Source organism: Zootoca vivipara, chromosome 12 (genome assembly GCF_965207765.1).
Source record: "Zootoca vivipara chromosome 12, rZooViv2.hap1.1, whole genome shotgun sequence".
Classification (NCBI taxonomy): Eukaryota; Metazoa; Chordata; class Lepidosauria; order Squamata; family Lacertidae; genus Zootoca; species Zootoca vivipara.
Window position 1 is genome coordinate 31,032,176 of NC_142595.1, and position 19,298 is coordinate 31,051,473.

General features: G+C 45.9%; 2 protein-coding genes and 1 long non-coding RNA gene across 7 annotated transcripts; 2 read left to right on the plus strand and 1 right to left on the minus strand.

Moving 5' to 3' along the window:
* LOC118095079 (uncharacterized) lies at window positions 1-12,221 on the plus strand. Of its 4 annotated transcripts, none has more exons than XM_035136013.3 (4): window positions 1-138; window positions 5,901-6,848; window positions 8,229-8,358; window positions 10,438-12,221. In XM_035136013.3, the coding sequence occupies exons 2-4, from the start codon at window positions 6,015-6,017 to the stop codon at window positions 10,911-10,913; spliced, it is 1,440 nt and encodes a 479-aa protein (XP_034991904.1). In that variant the 5' UTR covers window positions 1-138; window positions 5,901-6,014; the 3' UTR covers window positions 10,914-12,221. The 4 variants fall into 4 exon arrangements, with proteins under 4 accessions (XP_034991904.1, XP_088512544.1, XP_034991905.1 ...); XM_088656418.1 differs by having other exon boundaries at window positions 51-176; XM_035136014.3 differs by lacking the exon at window positions 1-138 and adding an exon at window positions 150-395 and having other exon boundaries at window positions 10,441-12,221.
* Window positions 12,222-12,233: 12 nt separating this feature from the next.
* Window positions 12,234-14,516, minus strand: LOC148683930 (uncharacterized). The gene is made up of 2 exons (XR_015946736.1): window positions 14,321-14,516; window positions 12,234-13,656 (listed from the first exon to the last, which is right to left on the minus strand). It is a non-coding gene; the product is annotated as an uncharacterized LOC148683930 (long non-coding RNA).
* A 111-nt stretch (window positions 14,517-14,627) lies between these two features.
* LOC118095076 (uncharacterized protein ZSWIM9) lies at window positions 14,628-19,184 on the plus strand. 2 transcript variants are annotated; one of them, XM_035136001.3, is made up of 4 exons: window positions 14,629-14,756; window positions 15,494-15,595; window positions 15,953-16,205; window positions 16,991-19,184. In XM_035136001.3, exons 3-4 carry the CDS (start codon window positions 15,958-15,960, stop codon window positions 18,360-18,362), a joined length of 1,620 nt encoding a protein of 539 aa, XP_034991892.3. In that variant the 5' UTR covers window positions 14,629-14,756; window positions 15,494-15,595; window positions 15,953-15,957; the 3' UTR covers window positions 18,363-19,184. The 2 variants fall into 2 exon arrangements, with proteins under 2 accessions (XP_034991894.3, XP_034991892.3); XM_035136003.3 differs by lacking the exon at window positions 15,494-15,595 and having other exon boundaries at window positions 14,628-14,756.
* The last annotated feature ends 114 nt before the right edge of the window (window positions 19,185-19,298 follow it).

Consider the following 19,298-nt stretch of genomic DNA (forward strand, 5'->3'; position numbering starts at 1 on the left):
CTCATCAGCGGGAACAAATGAAAGGGCAATCGAGAGGAAAGTGCCTCTGAACACAGACAACGTGCTTTGCCAACGCCACTGCATAACCACGGCCAATTTCCCACACATCTGGGATCACCAGGGGGAAGGACTTCCCAGGTCAGAGGGATGTGGCTTCCGGGCAGCTCTGAGCCCCGGTACCTCTTTTTTTTATTATTTGGAAATTAACCGCCGGCAGAAGCTCAAGCAGAATAGCCCGCAGCAGCAGCAGCAGCAACAGCCGCCGCCCTGGCGAAAGTTGCATTTTCAGAACCACTAGACACAGATGAGCGTTGCACCCTTTAGCCACCCTGCCGTGATTTGTGTTTAGTGCATGCTGCCGGGCAGAACTTAATTTCAGCCAGGGCTCACCAAAGGTATAGTTGCCTCGTCCTGAGCTGCTGCAATGTTCTGGGTACCTGGTTGCACCTGCTCCTCTGCCCCCGTTTGCTTTGTGCAGTCGTAGACCGTAGAAATGAGCAGCGCATCAGCTGCCGGGCGAAGAGTTCTGCATAACCTGGAAACTTGCTGGATGGAGAAATGACTTCTCCGGGGAGCGAGGGGGGGGGGAAGGCGGAAACCACCTGTCCCTTATTTACCTGCGTTACTACCTGTCGTTTTAAAAAAAAGTGTCCCCTTGCTTCTCTTTGACTAGATAGGATAGCGGGGTGGGGAGACAGAGAGAGTCTAGTCCAGACCACTTAAAATCTGGTTAGAATGAGATCTTGCGGGAAGGAACGTTAATTTATTTCGGCTGTCAAAGGAAGGTTTAGAAATGCTTCTTAATAGCCTGTTTAATGACCCTGCGGGAGCAATGGGAGGAGTTAAGGGCGCTCACCAGTAACGCTGGCAAAAAAAGCGGCTTCAGTCAAGTCATTAAATAAATATGCCCGCAATCCTATGCACGATTCTTGGGGAACAAGCCCCACTAAACCGGTCGTCTAGGTCTGTGCAGCCTAATCTTGCGCCCGCTTGCTCGGAAGTAAATCAGATTCAGGTTCATTGACACTTGCTCCCAGGCAGAAATTTTTGGCTATAGCCTTAATAAGGTGTGAAGACTAGGTAGCTACATCTATTTGTTATGTAGAGTGAACACTGTGCACTTTTTCTTTGCTTTAGCGTTTATCTAGAGTTTTGACAAACTGGGGCTGCAATCCTAAACATTCTTACTAGGGAGTAAGGTCCATTGAACACTGTGGGGCTTCCTGCTGAGTCAACGTGCATAGGATTGCTTGTGAGCTTTGGACTGGAAATTTCTGCAGGGACAGGGTGTTCTAGTGCAATAGTTCTGAAGGGGTTGGAAGAATTGCACCTGCCAAAATTTCCTTTCCTACAATTAATACTTGTGCAGAGCTCCCCTAAAGTGGAGAAAATTATTGATTGATTCACAGCATGGCAATCATTTACTGTATCTTCTGTTTTGAAATCTGGACTGGGCATTGTAAAGCGAGTCATGCTGTTTACTGTGGGGGGTAAATGTAAGGAAATGAGGTAGGGAGAAAGGGGATTGGAGATTTTGCACCCTGCCTTGTTATAAACTGCATGCAAAGTGTTTTAGAGCTTCATGGTTTTTTTTGTGATATCAGCTAAAGCTGCAACCTGTAATTGATTAACTAACTGCAACTTAATCAGCTGCAAAGGCATCCCTGACAAATAGGGGTAAGAAGTTAATCCCTCTTCTAAAATGTCGCATACAAACAAAGGAAGAATACTTTCCCCCTCCAAAACTACTGTTTTATTCATATGCAAATCAAACAGTCAATTAAAACTCAGCCATAATGTAATGTAACTCAAATATTGTTCCTGTTTTCCAGAGGGAATAGAGATGCTGACTAATGGCTCAATGTCTTATAAGAAGCTAAACCATGCTATATTTCAAACAGTCATAGAAATGTAGAGTTGTAGAGTTGGAAGGGATCCTGAGGGTCATCTAGTCCAACCCCCTGCAATGCAGGAATCGCAACTAAAGGATCTAACCTCTGCTTCTAAACCTCCAAAACAGGAGTCCACCACCTTCAAAGGGAGTCTGTTCCACAGCTGAACAGCTCTTACCATCAGAAAGTTTAAAATGTTACCCATTATTAGTTGTAAATAAAGCCTCCCTCTCGATGCATCTGATTAACCCACCAATCATAGTCACATTCAGAGCTTAAACCAGGCTTTAATTTTGGAACCTGGAAATCATACTTACGCTATGCTGAGGTAATTTAGTACTTATTATTATTGATAAAATTTATAGAGGGTGCATGTGCAAAGTGCCTTTTCCTGAGCATTAGGGCACCCACCATCTGGCAGGCATTCTTTGTCTTTCAACAGCTGCATAAGGGGCAGAAACTTGGCAGAATAAACTTTTCTCTATCAACCTCTTTTCCTGGCTCTGAATTGCTGCACCTGTTCAATTGCTTCCTGTCATGTAGTTGTTAAGAGCACTGGAGCCCAGGAAAAAAAGTCACAGCTGATTTCAAGGAGTAGAGGGGAAAGTTTCTTGGAAGCTCCAGCACTTTAATTTATGCAGCATGCATCACTGAGGAGTTCTCACAAGCCAATCCAGTGTGCAATTTCTCAGGTGTTTTGCTGGACTCAATTAGGCTGTCACTAGGGCCTGGGTCTCCTCAAGTGGCAGAATGAGATGGTGGTAGAATCTGGAGATGGTGGGGAGTGGGTTACACCACTTCAGACCAAAGGTGCGGGCATTTTTGTTGGCTTTCCCCATTGCTAAGCTTCCTGCGGGTAAAACAAAAAAAGTAGCAATTTAAGGAGTCAACCTCAGACCATTTCCTACTGCGTCAACATCCCGGGTGTCTGTGGGTTTTTTGTTTTAACTTTTAAATTTCTTCTTATCCGAGGTGCAAATGTTGCCTATACCCACAATCAGAAATGATACTGCCCTTTCTAGTGACCCAGAACATTCCCACCTCATTCTGCTGCATGTGGTGACCCCCTCCTTCCCACATATATTTAGAATTTCAGCTTTCTTATGCTCCTCTTGAGCAGCTCTTCCCTATAAATCCTAATATGGGTGGTTAAAGGATGCCATTTCCCTCACCCTCACCAAGGTTTTTGGTTTTTAAAAATCCGTGTTAAACATGTGAAAACAGAGGGTGTGGTATTAATGTTGTTTAGTCATTCAGTCGTGTCTGACTCTTCGTGACCCCATGGACCAGAGCATGTCAGGCACTCCTGTCTTCCACTGCCTCCTGCAGTTTGGTCAGACTCATGTTCGTAGCTTTGAGAACACTGTCCAACCATCTTGTCCTCTGTCGTCCCCTTCTCCTAGTGCCTCCATCTTTCCCAGCATCAGGGTGTTTTCCAGGGAGTCTTCTCTTCTCATGAGGTAGCCAAAGTATTGGAGCCTCAGCTTCAGGATCTGCCCTTCCAGTCAGCACTCAGGGCTGATTTCCTTCAGGATGGATAGGTTTGATCTTCTTGCAGTCCATGGGACTCCCAAGAGTCTCCTCCAGCACCATAATTCAAAAGCATCAATTCCTCGGCGATCAGCCTTCTTTATGGTCCAGCTTTCACTTCCATACATCACTACTGGGAAAACCATAGCTTTAACTATACGGACCTTTGTCGGCAAGGTGATGTCTCTGCTTTTTAAGATGCTGTCTAGGTTTGTTATTGCTTTTCTCCCAAGAAGCAGGTGTATTTTAATTTCGTGACTGCTGTCACTATCTGCAGTGATCATGGAACCCAAGAAAGTAAAATCTCTCACTGCCTCAATTTCTTCCCCTTTTATTTGCCAGGAGGTGATGGGACCAGTGGCCATGATCTTAATTTTTTTGATGTTAAAGTTCAGACCATATTTTGCGCTCTCCTCTTTCACCCTCATTAAAAGGTTCTTTAATTCTTCCTCACTTTCTGCCATCAAGGTTGTGTCATCAGCATATCTGAGGTTGTTGATATTTCTTCCGGCAATCTTAATTCCAGCTTGGGATTCATCCAGTCCAGCCTTTCTCATGATGAATTCTGCATATAAGTTAACTAAGCAGGGAAACAATATACAGCCTTGTCGTACTCCTTTCCCGATATTGAACCAATCAGTTATTCCATATCCAGTTCTAACTGGATTAATACTCTGGTTTAATTAATGTGAAGTAGAAGGGATGTGATGTTGTGTATGTGGTAACAATACTCCCTCTTTTAAAAAGTGAATGTTTCAGGTATTTCACAGCTGCATGACCAACAGAAGTCAACTGGTAAAGCTTTTACTATCTCAAAGAGTCTCCCAATAGCAGGAAAGTGCTTTCTAATGTGGTTGTTAAAAGGCCCATAATTTATCTTTTGCTGTAGTTAAGAGATAATGTTCTTAAGAATGTGCTAATCCCTGCACATAGATGGCTTAAAAAAGAGAAACTTTAGGCCTGCCTAGAGGCTTAAACAACTTTTTTAAAAAGTATAAACTCCTGGTATGCATGTGGCCATAGAAACTAAGCACTGTGGGCAGATAATAATGCGCATGTATTTGTGAAGGTGATTATTGTGCATGGGTGGGGGCAGAATCCTGGAAAAGAAAGGAGCCCGGCAGTCCAGCTAAGTTGATGGCCTTCTTTTGTGAAGCCAATGCTCTCTCCTGGGCTGGGCTTTTGTCTGCGATGCTCGGCCAATTGCATGCATTCTTAATAGTGCTCTACTGTTTGTGGGAAATACAAAGTGGTCTGTGACCACATGGGTGCAATGAGGCCTAGTCAATTGCACAGCCCATTTGATCTGAGCATGCTCAGGGTGGGTGGGGAGGGGGAGGGCGAAGAGGAGTGATGCCATCCATTCCAGAAAGCAATGGGAATTGCAAAGGCAAGAAGTGGGGGTAAGGCATTGACCATCTGAGACAGCTGTGGAGAACCCTTGGGTGGACTTGGAAGTGTGCAAGCTGATGCTGCTGGACTTCTTGGTTGGCAAGAAGCACCATTGCACGTGAGAAATCAAACTAGTAAGATATACCCACTCCCCCTTCAACAAACACCCTGTGTTTCATTTTTCTGTCCTTTCCTGACTTCATCCTGCTTTGCTTCTCTTGTTTGATTTGATTGCAGTGGTTTTTGAACAGGGCGTAGTAGGGTTGCCATAAATATACTGTGTGTATATATATATGTATATATATATAGTTGATCTAATAAGTGTATCAGTTAATAGATTTGCAGGTACTGAGGTTAACAAATGTATGTAGGCAGGGGGAAAGTTAGCAGCCCCAAGATCTGGCTCAGAATCGCACTACGTTTTTCCATATTTCTCCGGTGTGAAAAAAGTAATAGGTTTGCCTTCTCTTGACGGGGTTATGCTCCCCATGAAGGAGCGGGTACGCAGCCTGGGGGTACTTCTGGATCCCTTGCTGTTGCTTGAGGTTCAGATGGCCTCGGTGGCACAATGTGCCTTCCATCAGCATCAGCTGGTGGCCCAGCTGCACCCCCATCTGGACAAGGGTAGCCTAACCAATGTTGTCTACGCTCTGGTAACCTCTAGGATAGGTTACTGCAATGTGTTATATGTAGGGCTGCCTCTGAAGACAGTTTTTAAATGTAACCAAGCCAGCTACCTGATGCAGAAGGAGCCAAAAGATGTGCTTGTTTACTTTACAAAACGTATACTGCTTGACTGTGGTAAAACCTCTAAGAGGCTTGCAAGAAACGTGTTGCTTATTTTCAAATGCCCCGGTTACACACCCTTTTCAGAAGACAGAATTTGCTTGTTTGTTTTGCCTGAACTTTCTGTGCCTTCATTCTAGCTAATATGATATTTCAAGCATAAGAAATCTCTTTCACGAGACTAGCAAACTGGTAGGTTTTTAGAGCCCTTGCTGACCCATGGATTGAGAACGATGCTGAAATTACAATTTAAAGGGTTCTAATTCTTACCTTTTTTTTGTGTGATTATCACCCCTCCAGGTTGGCATCAAGACAGCCTAAGGAGTTTTCCGCAGCTGATAGGCTCTCCAGGTGGCAAATTGGGTGTTGGGAACCCTAGTGAAAGGTCACATAAACTCAGAAACTGATTCAAAAATGAGGAGGAAAATGGCAGCCAAGCGGAATATGGTAGCCCAGTATCTCCAGTGTCCGGCACCACTGGAGCAAAGAGTGCAGCCGCCGGTGAAAATGGAGAAGGAGCCAGACCCAATGGGTTCTGACGCACTGGGGATATCAGAGGGTTCAGTAAAAACCTACCGTATTGTGCAGGTTGGGACAGCTGGAGGCGGCCTAAGGCTGGTAACACCTCAGCAGACCAGGAGCGAACGGCTGGAAACACCCCAGCGGTGGGAGATTCAGGGGCAACAGGAGTTGCCAACTCCAGATCTCACGCCAGTTCAGTCGCCGGCGTGGAGGAACCTACAAGTGCCAGAACTCACATTGACTGAAGACGTTGAGACCTACCTGGCTACCTTTGAGGACGTGGCTGAGGCCTGCAAGTGGCCGAAGGAACAGTGGGTGATGCGGCTCATGCCCGCCCTCAACGGAGCCGCGCTCCAGGCCTACAATAACTTGGATCCCAGAGAGAGCGGGGATTATGGGAAAGTGAAGGCCGCCATCTTGCGAGAGGATGCCGTCAGTCTGGAGAGGCAGCGCCAGAACTTCAGGCACTTCCGCTACCAGGAGGCCGAGGGCCCTCGCGAGGTCTGCGCCCGCCTGCGGGGGCTCTGCCATCGCTGGCTGGAGCCAGAAAGCCGCACCAAGGAGCAGATTGTGGAGTTGTTGGTCCTGGAGCAGTTCCTCACCATCCTGCCAGAGGAAATGCAGGACTGGGTTCAGGAATATCGCCCCAAGACCTGCGTTCAGGCCGTGACCCTGGCAGAGCATTTCCTGCTGAAGCAGCAGGAAGGCGAGAGGTGGGATCAGCAGGTGAGAACTTTTTGTAGTAGTAACTGGAAGTTTTAGGAAGCTGCAGGGTTGTGATCATGTTGCTGCGGTCTACCGCAAGATCGAAATGCTTGCTCAGAACCCTGGGGAATGTCAATTACATATATTTATTAAAAAGCTTTTTTTGCCATTTGTGCACAAGAATGCATATAAAACCCTAAAAGTATGTTCAAAGACCCAGTGGTTGCTATGTGGTTGCTGGTGTGCTATGCTCTGAAGGCTCTGCCTTTTCTTTTGAGCTTGTAATATTTCATCCAATATTGGACAAATCTCGTAAGGCTTACGCATAGTTTAAAAAAAAACCCAAAAACACTATAAGCTGATTCATGATTCTAAATTTTTCACTTGGTATGTACTGAATGTTCGCAGTCCCAGAATACACACCAAGATAACAGAATGTACGTAACTGAGGTGGTGCAGTCCTCACAGACAGAGGGACTATACCACTACAAGTTGCACATACAGAGAGATTTTTGTGATTGATGTGGAAATCATGTCCCATTTGGAAGCTATATTCACAGGAAGGATATGTGGGGGAGGTTTGTTTCATTTTAACTTTTCTGTACGCTGCGGTTAAAAGTGGCTTACAAACAAAATGGCTAACATCAACGTAGAAACTTAATTTTGTTAAATGTGAAGTCCTTTGCTAAACTGATTCGTTTCTCTGTTTAAAAAATTCCTTCAGTAGCACCTTAAAGACCAACTAAGTTTTTATTTTGGTATGAGCTTTCGTGTGCATGCACACATCTGATGAAGTGTGCATGCACACTGTCAGGGGTTCTTGCGACTACTCTAAAACCCCTGACACACATGAAAGCTCATACCAAAATAAAAACTTAGTTGGTCTTTAAGGTGCTACTGAAGGAATTTTTTTATTTTGTTTAGACTCAGACCAACATCTACCTGTAACTTGTTTCTCTGTTGTTCACGATGAGACAGCAATGCATGTGAGAAAGCAACAGGAGCCATGCCTTAACTCCTGCACTGTTAATTCAAGCCTCCCCCTTCATTGTGCACATTTGAATGAGCCCTGAATCAGGTCTGCCCACCTAGTACACATGCACTTTCTTTCTTTCTTTCTTTCTTTCTTTCTTTCTTTCTTTCTTTCTTTCTTTCTCTCTCTCTCTCTCTCTCTCTCTCTCTCTCTCTCTCTCTCTCTCTCTCTCTCTCTCTCTCTCTTTCCTTGCGTGTCTTCCAATCTGTGCTGCTTTTAAAGTGATGGCACCAGGGACTGAACCTGTAGCCTTTATCTTTTTTATTGAACCTGTAGCCTTTATCTTTTTTTGAACTGACATGTCCAATTCTACAATCTTATGAACATACCCCTCTCTGGCTTGAATGGGGTCCTTGCTGCTGTTTCAGGTGCTGGGGCCTTTTGTACTCGAGGAGGCTGTGAGCTTCCCAGAAACTGAGCAAGTGCCCTTGGACACCAGGCAGACGACGCTTTGCAGAGATGCCAAGGAGGAGATGAACGAAAATGCCACTTCATTGGGTAAGGATTTTGCAATAGCATTCTAGTACAGGTGAGAGTATTAACGGGTTGCTCTCCTATACTGTTTTTCACTGTCTCTCTCTCTCTCTCCCCCCCCCCCCCCCGGGAATATTTCCTCCCTTCCTCTCTGGGTTCTCAGCTCTGGGATTATTAACACAAGGCAGCCAGTGTGTTGTGCAGTACCTTGGATCAGAGAAAAATAGGCTCTGTTGTGCATTCATATTTTTGTGGAACACATTTGAGAGAGGTAATGAGGCTAGGCCCTGTTTTCAGTGCTAAGACTCATATTTGTACAGTGGTACCTTGGTTCTCAAACAACTTGGAACCCAAACACGGCAAACCCGCAAGTAAGTGTTCTGGTTTGCAGTTTTTTCGGAAGCCGAACATGCTCCATTCTGAGTGTTACGCTTCCCATTTGAGTGCCACACTTCCCTTTTGAGTGCTACGCTGAGGTCTGCCTGTTTTTGCTATTGATTATGCATTTCTGTTTTTGCAGCTTTTTTGTTTTGTTTTTGTGACTGTGTGGAACCCAGTTCAGCTATTGATTGTGTGACTGCAGTACATGGTTTATTGCTTTCATTTTATGGATCAATAGTCTCATTAAATAGTAAAATTTTGCTGTTTTAGAGGTTGTTTTTAAAAATCTGGAACGGATTAATCCATTTTGTGTTACTTTCTATGGGAAAGCGCACCTTCGTTTTGGAACGCTTTGGTTTTGGAACGGACTTCCAGAACAGATTAAGTTTGAGAACCAAGGTACCACTGTAATGGGTTGCATCCAGACTAACTTAGTTTCACCCAGTTCCCATTAAAACCCAAGTGAAAAGTTAGTCAGTTAGACTTAGGTCCACTTGATTTCTGTGGGAACAGAGTGCAATTAGCTTGTAGGGCAAAACTATGCGCATCTACTCAGAAGTAAGTCCCATTAAGTTCAATGAGGCTTACTCCCAATTGACGTGGATATAAGATTGCAGTCCAAGCCTGGATCCAACCCAGTACCATTCATTGTGTTAGCATTATCTTAAGTGTTTCTCTCTACGCTTTGTGCAATTCAGACTGTTGGTCCTAGCCTTTGACGCCTACACGGTTAAAGATTGAAATACTTTTACATTACCTACTTCCTGCATCAGTCTGCCTGTCCACTGAGATCATCATATAAGGCGTTTATCAGGATTCCCCCATCATCCGAAGTACAGAGGGTGGCAACCAGAGAGAGAGCCTTTTCAGTGGTGGCTCCTAGCCTTGGAATGTTCTCCATAGACAGCCCCCTTGGTACTATAATTTAGAAACCAGGCAGAAACATTTCTGTTTTCCCAGACTGTTAAGAGCTACTAATCTTGGCATGTTTAACACGGAACAATTTTGGATGGTTCTTGTCTATTTGAATTGTTTGTTGTATGATTTATTATTTTAAGTATACTTTCCTTGCTACTTTGTTAACCACCCTGGATGCATTAATTTACAGTACGTTGAAGTCCAGGTTATAAATTATGTAAGTAAGTAACTAACTGGAGGTGACAGCTCCAGGGCATGTGCAGAGTTGACAGCCAGTGTTCAGTAATGATTGTAGTATTGAACTAGGATTCAAATCCCCACTCGGCCGTGAAGCTCATTGTGTCACTGTGCAGCCGCCAGCTCTCAGTCTGATCTACCTTACAGAATTATTTGTTTCACTTGCTGCATTTATATAGCTGCTCCATAACAGGAGCAAACCACCACCAAGATTTAAATTCAGGATAAAGCAAACAAATCTGTAATAAGTATTTCTTTTATTTAAAAAAAAATGGAGCACAATTAAAATGCTTAATTGAGAGGTTATAAAGGATAGAGAACCATGTAGACCACCCTAAATAAACTTCTGCCTCCCTTGCCAATGTAGAATCTTAACTAGTCCCCACATATTTAGGAAGGGAGGGGAAACAACAGGTTGTGGATCAGATTGCATGCCTTCCAGCAGCAACCCTTCAGCTTTTGGCACCTCTCTCTCACACACACCACCTTCTTTCCAGCAGCGAGATTATCAAGTGTTCCTACTAGTCTGGCAGCTTGCATAAAATAGGGATTTTTCTTTCGATCCAGCAGGTGAAGAGATCCAGACCAAAAACGAGGGGGGTTTTCTAATACAGGAAAGTATAAAGAAGCAAAGAAGCCGGATGCTCCCCACCTTGCAGCCAGCCCAGTTTGCCTGCCAGAACGCCGACGGCCAGCAGCCTGCGAATAAGCAAGACACGCTTTTCCCGTGCCCCGAATGCGGGAAGAACTTCTCTCGCAAATCCACCCTCACCAGGCACCGGAGGGTCCACACTGGGGTCAAGCCCCACCAGTGCACCGAATGCGGGAAAAGGTTCCTGCACAAGTTCAACCTGGTGAACCACATGAGAACCCACCTGCGGGAAGAAGCGAGCCGCTGTTCGCTTTGCGGGAAGAATGCAAAGTGGAATTCGGGCCAGGGGGGCCACGACAGGAAGGCTGGGTGTTGCGAATGTGCGGAAAGCTTTGGGCTGCAGTTCAGTGCAGAGCAGAGCATGCAGGAGAGAGAGGAGCCCTTCAGCTGACTTGAAGGCAAAGGCGGGAATTGTAGCTGACTTGAATGTAGAGAATTTGTTTTTTATTTTTAGGAAATACTCTAAACCTAGGGGATCTTTTATTATTATTATTATTTTTGTCCTGGAACTCTTTAGAAGCAGGAACTGCCTTCTGGTGACGAGGTGGTTACCTTTAACATAATCGAAGCAAAGAATGCCTTCCGCAGCTCAGATGGGTTGTATGTTTGTTTTCCTTTGGATGTTTGTCAGTTTATGGAGGGGAGCGGGGTGGAAGAAGGCAAAGAAGCCCCAACCTGCATTTACTGTACAGTGGGAAATATTTGCTCCTCCTAATGCCGTTGTGAATGAGAGCAAAGATGGACAAGGATCCCTGTTGTGTCAGTTGCACGGGACCTACATGCGGAACTAGTAAAAACTACACACAAATGCAATGTGATTGAACGGCATATCATCCATACATGCTTTTCAGCTGACAGAGTAGCTGTTTGAATGTTGAAATCTGAGCAGTGAAAAGATAAGCTTCACCCTCAAAACTTATTATCATAAATAGGAATGCAAGCTCAAAGAATCTGTATTGGATGACCTGAAAACCCATGGGGGTGAATGCCATCCAATCATATTTTGGCTAATGACATAACATTCTGTTAGTTTGGAGCAGACTCCTGGTAATGTGTCACCTCAAAGGCCTTCAAACCACTTCCTCCTTCATGGTGGTCTTTAACAAAACATACTCACTATTGCAACGTGGAGGAGATCTGTTCTACTGACTTTCAACTTTTCTTTGTGTTTATTTTTTCAAAGCCTCCCAATTTAGAAGTGGAGCAATTCATAAAGAATATTTGTTGTCCATTCAAAGTTCTCTGTTTACTGTTTGTGGCAGGAGATCTCCCTCTTCCACTAGTTCTCTCCCTGCCCAATTAATTTACTTTTACTACTTCTTTTTTTACTTTTAAGAATTAAAAGAGTCTACATAGTTTCACATGCCGAAGGGGAACCTTGGACTCGTGTCTTCCCCCTCAAATAACAGCTTTCCATACCACTAAAGCATTTCAGAAGTAGTTTGTGATAAGAAATGGGAGGTCTGGTATTCAAAAGGGGGGGGGGGTAAAATCCTACTGTGTATGGCTAACGTAGCTTTTGGAACTCTGCCTCCGTTTATTTGTACAAGCCTGTCAAAATACGTTTCAGTATTTCAAGCCTTTCTAACACTACCAGTTTTAACCCCTGTAACACTGTTGATACACCAAAATTGCATGTTTGGAAACCTGCAATGGTTATAGCTGCATATGTAAATTTTAGGATTTTTTTAAAAAAAGAGAAAGAAAGGAATTGTTTTCATAAAAATTTTTATTAAAGCTTTATTTTTGTGTAGTTTGCACATTAAAAAAGTTTAATGTTGTAATAATAATGTTTAATTCTACATATCCTGCTTAACATGGCTACAACCATCCTTCAGTTGTTACCTCTTAGTTTATAACCCATGGACAATGAATAGAAACTGTGTTATATAATTGTTGTTGTAAAAAGAGCTCACAAAGCAGAAGACAGACTCCCAATTCTGTATACACTTACTGGTAACGTACCTAGAAAAATGCTCTGCTCAACTTACTGGGCAGGGACTTCAGTATAAGTTTACATGCATATAGAATTTCACTGTACGGGGCCCAGCTGCCAAAGTGTTTTAAGAATAGAAATATTGAGATAATTACCAAATCTTCCTCCTTAATAATGCTCTGTTTTATTTTAAAGTCTCCTGTCAGTGTTATAGAAGGGATTTTTTTAAACAAATAACAAACGCCTTTCTCAAAGGACTCTGCACATTTGATGGCTGTGGTCCTGCCCACATACATACAAGTGAAACTTGGAAAATTAGAATATCATCGAAAAGTGCATTTATTTCAGTAATGCAACTTATTATTTTTAATTTCTCTTTTAATTGTTACAAATGCTTTCTTTTGGAAATTCCACAGTAATAAAACAAATAGTTACAATAATACAAAAATAAACATCACTATTACATTTAATTAATTACATTCCATTTATAATTGACCCACCTAACGACAACTAATTATAATTACAACAAATAAAGGCTTGACATATCTTGCTTTGCATGTCATGCATCTATCTCATATATTGGTTTCACCTTTTAAGTTGTGTTACTGAAATAAATGCACTTTTCAACGATATTCTAATTTTCCAAGTTTCACCAGTACACTCAGCATCTCCTTCACACACCCATATAACCCCCTGCACAAATCATACATTTCCCTCCATCAACCACAGCTCTCTTTTCTCCGGCACAAAAGGGGGCACTTTGTCTGTCTGCCCAGGCACCCAACCTTGCGCGGATTGAGCCCCAGCAGCCCATTCAGGAATCGCTCCACGCGCCCACCTTCGAGAACTTCTCGCGTAGTAATGAAGCCAAGGTGGGCTGCGCCCCGGCTAGCGCAAAGTTGCGCATCTTCCTCCCAAATGCGCGCTTGCGAGTGGCCGAGACGCTTGTCAATCCGCTGGGGTGGGAGGGAGGCGAGGCTCATCCTTTTCGCGGGCTCTAGCGCGCTGTTTTTCCTACCGGCAGCGCCAGCTCCATTCATTTCAGCTGCAGTCCGGACTCTTCTCCCTGGCTCGTCAGATGCGTCCGCGGCCCCGGCACCTGTATTGGGTGCCGTGGGGTCCGAGGTGCCGTGCGGCAACGTGTCAAGACGACAGCGCTTCTGCAGCCGGAGCAAAGTGAAGGCACTTCCTAAATGCACTAGATGGCCACGTAACGATTCAAAAAGGAAGGAAACAGATTTGAATATACTCATTTATACTGGTGTACTGTACATTTAGAAATGGTTTCTATAATAGAAATGAGATTTATCTCAAGGGAGGGGCTTGAGTACCCGCTCAGTCGGCTGTCCCTGTGCTGATGAGCAATTTTTTAAACTAGGCAAGGGCAAGAGAGCCTTTCAAACAAGAGGACCGCCCTCATTAAAGTCGGGCCACACAATAACACGCCCATCCCGTCTTTTCTCCTGTGCTTTTAACAGCAGACCCACCCTCAGGCGGAAGTTCAACAAGTGCAGCTTTTCCCCTAGTTTGTTTGTAGAGAAAGGACTACAGCTACAAAACTTGTTTGGCCCCATCATAATAAAGAAGGCCTCATGAGCACGCGCAAAGTAAGGGAACATCAGCCAGCCTCCCTTCAAAAATATGTCATTTAACGACGTAACCTCCTCCGGCAAGAAGCGGTGTGTGTGCATGCGTTACTAATTCGTGACATGTTTGCCCTGTTCTTCCTTCGAGAAGCGCAGGGGGGCGCAGCAGTTTCCCTCTTAATCTGAGGTCTGTAGGGCTGAGTGAGAAAGTCACTAGCCTAACGTGAACCCCCGTCGCTTAAGTCGGGGTTCGAACCTGGCTCCCCCGGTCCTCACCTGGCGCGCCGGGATTGCCAAGCTACTGCGTCTTCCCAACTCGAAGCCAAGTTCGGCTCCCAATCTCGGGTGCGCGACTTGGTATTGGCCCGGTAAAATACGGGAATGCACTCTGCACATGCTCAGAGGCACCTTCGTCTTCGCGCGCCGTCCTCCCTCGTCAGCCCTCCTCGTGATCCTTTCCCTTCTGCTCCGCCAGCCACCTAAACTTTGCTCTTTCTCGGCAGCGCAGTGCTGCCGTCCACCGAGCAGGCTGCATTGCTGGAAGCTCCAGCAGGCGGAGCTCGCGGCTCGCCTCCGTCGCCCAGCCGGAATCAGCAAGCGGGAGACGGAGCGCCCGGGTTTGTTTCGCTGGGAGCGGGCCTGGCTCGCTGGCCGCATCCCGGACAGGCAGAGATCCAAGGTGGCTGGAGGGGATAAGGGGACAGCCGGCCAGGTATGGGTCCGATCCGGGGTCCTTTGCCGGGCGGAGGGGGTGCGAGAGAAACACGGGATTGGGACTCCCAGATAGATGGGGGCGCTCTCTGAAGCTGGAAGGGTGGGAGTCGGGGCCCCAGAGCGCACAGCTCCGAATTGGCCGAGCTTATAAAATGCATGCATAAATACGTGCACTTTCATTGCAGCATATGTTCCCCTTCCTCATCATCCAGGCATATATATTTTTGCATTTACTGCGGTATGGATTAAATGCACACGTTTATGTCTCTTGCAGCATATGATGCATGTTTTTGTTGTGTCTGCATGCATGAATAAGTGTCAGTGAGTGTGCATGTATTAATGGGTGTGTTCAGATTTGTGCAAACCATCACCATGCTTTATATGTGCCAGCCCAGGAATAACTGTTTTCAGTTTCCTACTAACTGCAGTCCATTTGGGTGAGCCCAAGAGACAGGTGCCATTAACTTTTCCATTCTTGCACACGTACGCAGACATGCCATACTTCTTGTAGTACATGACACTCTCACAACTTAGATCTGACAACTGCAGTACATCCCCCTCCCCGCCTCAGCTTTGCAGTGGGCACCCCCAAAACTGCATCACATCTCTTGCTACTTACAGTCTTAATTCAGAGGCACCAACCACCATACCTCCTATGGGCATGGTAATTACTAGTAGTTCAAAATATTCCCATATTTGGTACTTTTATAAATCTTCATATATATTTTTCTTCAGGTTACTTTTTTTCCAAAGAGTGGCAACAAGTCTTCATGGCATGATTGCCAGTGGATACTGGATCTCTGTAAAAAAAGACTTTAAGCATATTCGCTTTAGCAGGTACTGTACTAGCTTCCTTAATTGTGTACCAAATTTGCAGTCCAGTTCCTTATATGACTTACTCCCAGAGAAGTGTGCATAGGATTGCAACTTCAACTACTTAACAAGATTTGTGGAATCTAAATAGTGTTTTACATAATGTGTCTACGGTAAAACTAAATACAAAAGCATGCATTTTAATATGGAGATATGCATCTTGTAGGAAAGGTTAGATCGCAGAAGGTGTCTCAAGAGACATGAAGTTTTTTTGGGGGGGGGATTGCTGGCTACAAATTCCATCACTGAAACCTCCAATCTCACTGCCTCCTCCTTCTGCTTTCTCTTATGATTTGAATGACTGTGCTCCTCTGCTCACAGATGCCATGGGGGACCTCGGCCTGGGCCGGGAGTTTCACACCTGGCACCAGTTCAGCACGTTCTTCGACGACTGGTGCGAAAAGTACAAAGTGCTCTTCATCATTGCCAGCCTGAAGCCACTGATCTCACTGCGCCAGAACCCGCTGCACTATCAACCCAGCCTCGCCGAGACACTCCGCTTCCGTTTTGTGCGTCTCATCTGCAAGCACAGTGGGACCTATGTGGGGCAGAGCACGGTGCAACGCAACCGCCTGTAAGTCCATCGTGTGTTGGATTATTTAATGCCATCTGTCTGTATGCTACTGCACAGGCCACAAGGGACCAGGCCCATGCTCCAAGACGTTTACAAGCTAAAATTCTCTCCGATTCCCCAATATCATTGAGACCGTCAAAGAGACACTATAGCTTAGCCTCCAGATGTTTTGGATTCCACCAGCCCAAGTCAGCATGGCCAGTGGGCAAGGATGATGGGAGCTGTAGTCCAGCAACCTCTGGTGGGGCGCAGGTTACTTATTCCTGCTCTATAGAAAGCAAAACCCTAGGATTTCTTCATAGGACCTCACCTAACAAGATATTCCTTGTGCTGTAATTACTCCAGAATTAAAAATCCCAAGTGTATAGTGTAGAATTAAGGCATGCTCTTCTGAATAAAACCTACAGAATTGGTTGGCCCTCTTTGCCTTTTTTGACATAAGCACTGCTAATAATAGTCATAGTCGTAATAATATTTATACCCCGCCCATCTGACTGGGTTGCCGCAGCCACTCTGGGTGGCTAAACTACAATGCATTCAATTTAAAAATAAAATAAAGCCATGGGAGATTTTTTTTTTGAAAAATCCACAATATACTTGAGATATTTTTATTTCCCCCCACTCCATGTGAAATATTTCCTCCATGGGGGGACAGGGACCCCCAGACAGGGAAGGATTGGCAGTGACAGCAGTTCCTACCAGCATCCATTGGAGTCTAGTGTCAATAGTGCTATCGCTTCTTACTAAACAAACACCCTTTCCCCCCACCATCTCCTCCTTTGCAGCAGTGAGAAGATCGACTGCCCAGCCTCCATCACTCTGCGCCTGGGCCCCAAGAAGGACCGCTTGGTGGTGATTGAGGCCAACCTGGAGCACAACCACCGCCTGTCGGAGCTGGAGTTTGCCCATCACTTCAAGCGGCACCAGCTGAGGGCCAGCCTAGGGCTGCCCATCCGCATCACCAACAGCATCTCCAAGCGCTTTCTGGCACCTGACCTTATCTGGAACCTGGAGGATTACAGCAAAGCCAAAGACAAGGGCATGTGCGACCTCCTAGCTGTTCTGGATGCTCTCTTCAAGGCAGATCCAGGGGCCAAAGTCAAACTTGTATTCCAGGAGGATGTGGCTGTCCTCAACAGCATCTTCCTGGCCACATCGCGCATGCGCAAGCTTGTGCAACATTTCCCAGCTCGCCTCTTCCTGGAGCGCGCTGCCTGCCTTGATGCGGACTTTGAGCTCTACACCGTGCTTTGCCAAGATGCCAATGGGCGCGGGCGTGAGGTGGCCTACTGCCTGGCACGCCAGGGGCTGCCCGACCTCCTTATATTCATTGTGGCTTCGCTGGTGCAGAGTGCCCCGGACATCAAGTTGAGGGTGAAGGTGGTCACAGTAGGGGCTGGGGTGACAGGGCTGGACGCTGTGGAGGAGGTCCTGCCATGTGCCCGGGTGCAGATCTGCCGCCTGCAGGTTTTGGAGGCTCTCTACCGCAGAGCTTGCGAGCTGGCTGTGCCAAAGGAGGACCGGATCCGCAACCTGTTGCTCAACCTGGCAAATGCTGACTCGCCACGGGTCTACAGCCAGTACCTGAGCGACCTGGAAGATGTCGCCCCGCTCTCCTTTTTGCAGTACTTCCTGGAGCACTGGCACCCTCACAAAGGCATGTGGGTAGAGTGCTGGGCCTTTGAGAAGAACCGGGAATGCTCCTTCCTCGACCACCTTAGCAGTCACCGCCGTAAGCTGCTGACAGCACTCACCCCTCCTATGGTGTTGGCCACCTGCGTTCAGGGCCTGCTAGATCTCCAAGCCCTGCATGTGGAGACCTCGGCGTTCAACGTAGCACCTGTGGCTGAGCTGTACCACACCGCCTGCCTGCCCGACAGCGCTGATCTGGTGGCCGAGGAACTGGACCTGGTGCCCCACGCGCACTATGAACTCAAGGACACGCCTGAGGGCTACCTCTTGGAGGGAAGCACCTGCTCTTTCCTGGTGAGCCAGGACCTGGCCACTTGCAGCTGTTCCATCTACATGGCTCACCAGCTGCCCTGCCGGCACATCTTTGCCGCACGCCTTTGGGTTGGAGAGCCTCTCTTTGACCCCTGTCTGCTTCCCACCTCACCAGATAGGCATCAAGACTGCACCAGCCAGGAGGAATGCTAGCTATGTTACCCAAGTGCCGGTCCATTAAAGTGGCAGAACACAGTCCTGGTGACCAGTTCAGTAATTGCCACTCTGGCACATTCACTCTTTGGGTGAATTTGGGTGAAAGTAATCCAGCCTGGGGTGCTAGACAGACTACTGACCAGCTGTTGCTGGACAGAAGTCCAGTACCCAGCCATATGCCCAAGGTTTGGTGGGTATCACATGAACACTGCCACATTCTAGGACCAAAACTAATGGACCGATCATCTTATTCAGTAGAAGGCAGCTTCCTAGTGTTCCCAGGATGCTAGTTCATTATGCAAGTCAAAGCACAGCTAAAAAAAAGCCAAGTTCTGACCATTTTCAGTGAACAGATCTGTGTACACACTGCCTTTAAAAAAATGTAAAAATTGTGCACCAAGGTACAGTAGCTCAATTTTTTTGTGTGAGGAAAGCTAAATTCTGTATACATTACTTTATGCAATTTGCAACACAATCCGGTGCAGAGTTACGTGAACCTATCTACTGAAATCAGTAGACTACAGGTGTGCCTAGCTCGGCCTAGGATAGGGTGTTAAGCATATTCTAGTTTTGTTAGTTATAAGAGGAGGCAGAGAGCGGTGGAAGTCACTGAAACAGCAGTCCTGCTCAGCTCTCCCCTAGGCTTCTTAATTCCCCCGCCTCAAATATGTCCACTGAACCTGGATTTTATGTCTCGTATTATTTCTCCTAGTAGCCAAATGCACAGAGCCCTAGGAATAAGCAATGTATCTAAATGGATGGATGTATACCATGCTATCTGACTATCTGATCTAATAAATTCACTCATTTATTTATTCATTCAGAGATTTATATCTTGCCTTTCATGGTGTTGTGTCCTCAGAAGGAAATGTATGTAGTGTTTTTAAAAATAAAAATAACAATTAGAAATTAAGCATTGATTTGCTTCTAGGC

Coding starts and splice junctions, on each gene's coding strand:
- LOC118095079 (XM_035136013.3), top strand. CDS start 6,015: ATGAGGAGGAAAATGGCAGCCAAGCGGAATATGGTAGCCCAGTATCTC. Junction 6,849..8,228: donor GCGAGAGGTGGGATCAGCAG/GTGAGAACTTTT, acceptor CTGCTGTTTCAG/GTGCTGGGGCCTTTTGTACT. Junction 8,359..10,437: donor CGAAAATGCCACTTCATTGG/GTAAGGATTTTG, acceptor CTTTCGATCCAG/CAGGTGAAGAGATCCAGACC.
- LOC118095076 (XM_035136003.3), top strand. CDS start 15,958: ATGGGGGACCTCGGCCTGGGCCGGGAGTTTCACACCTGGCACCAGTTC. Junction 16,206..16,990: donor ACGGTGCAACGCAACCGCCT/GTAAGTCCATCG, acceptor CCTCCTTTGCAG/CAGTGAGAAGATCGACTGCC.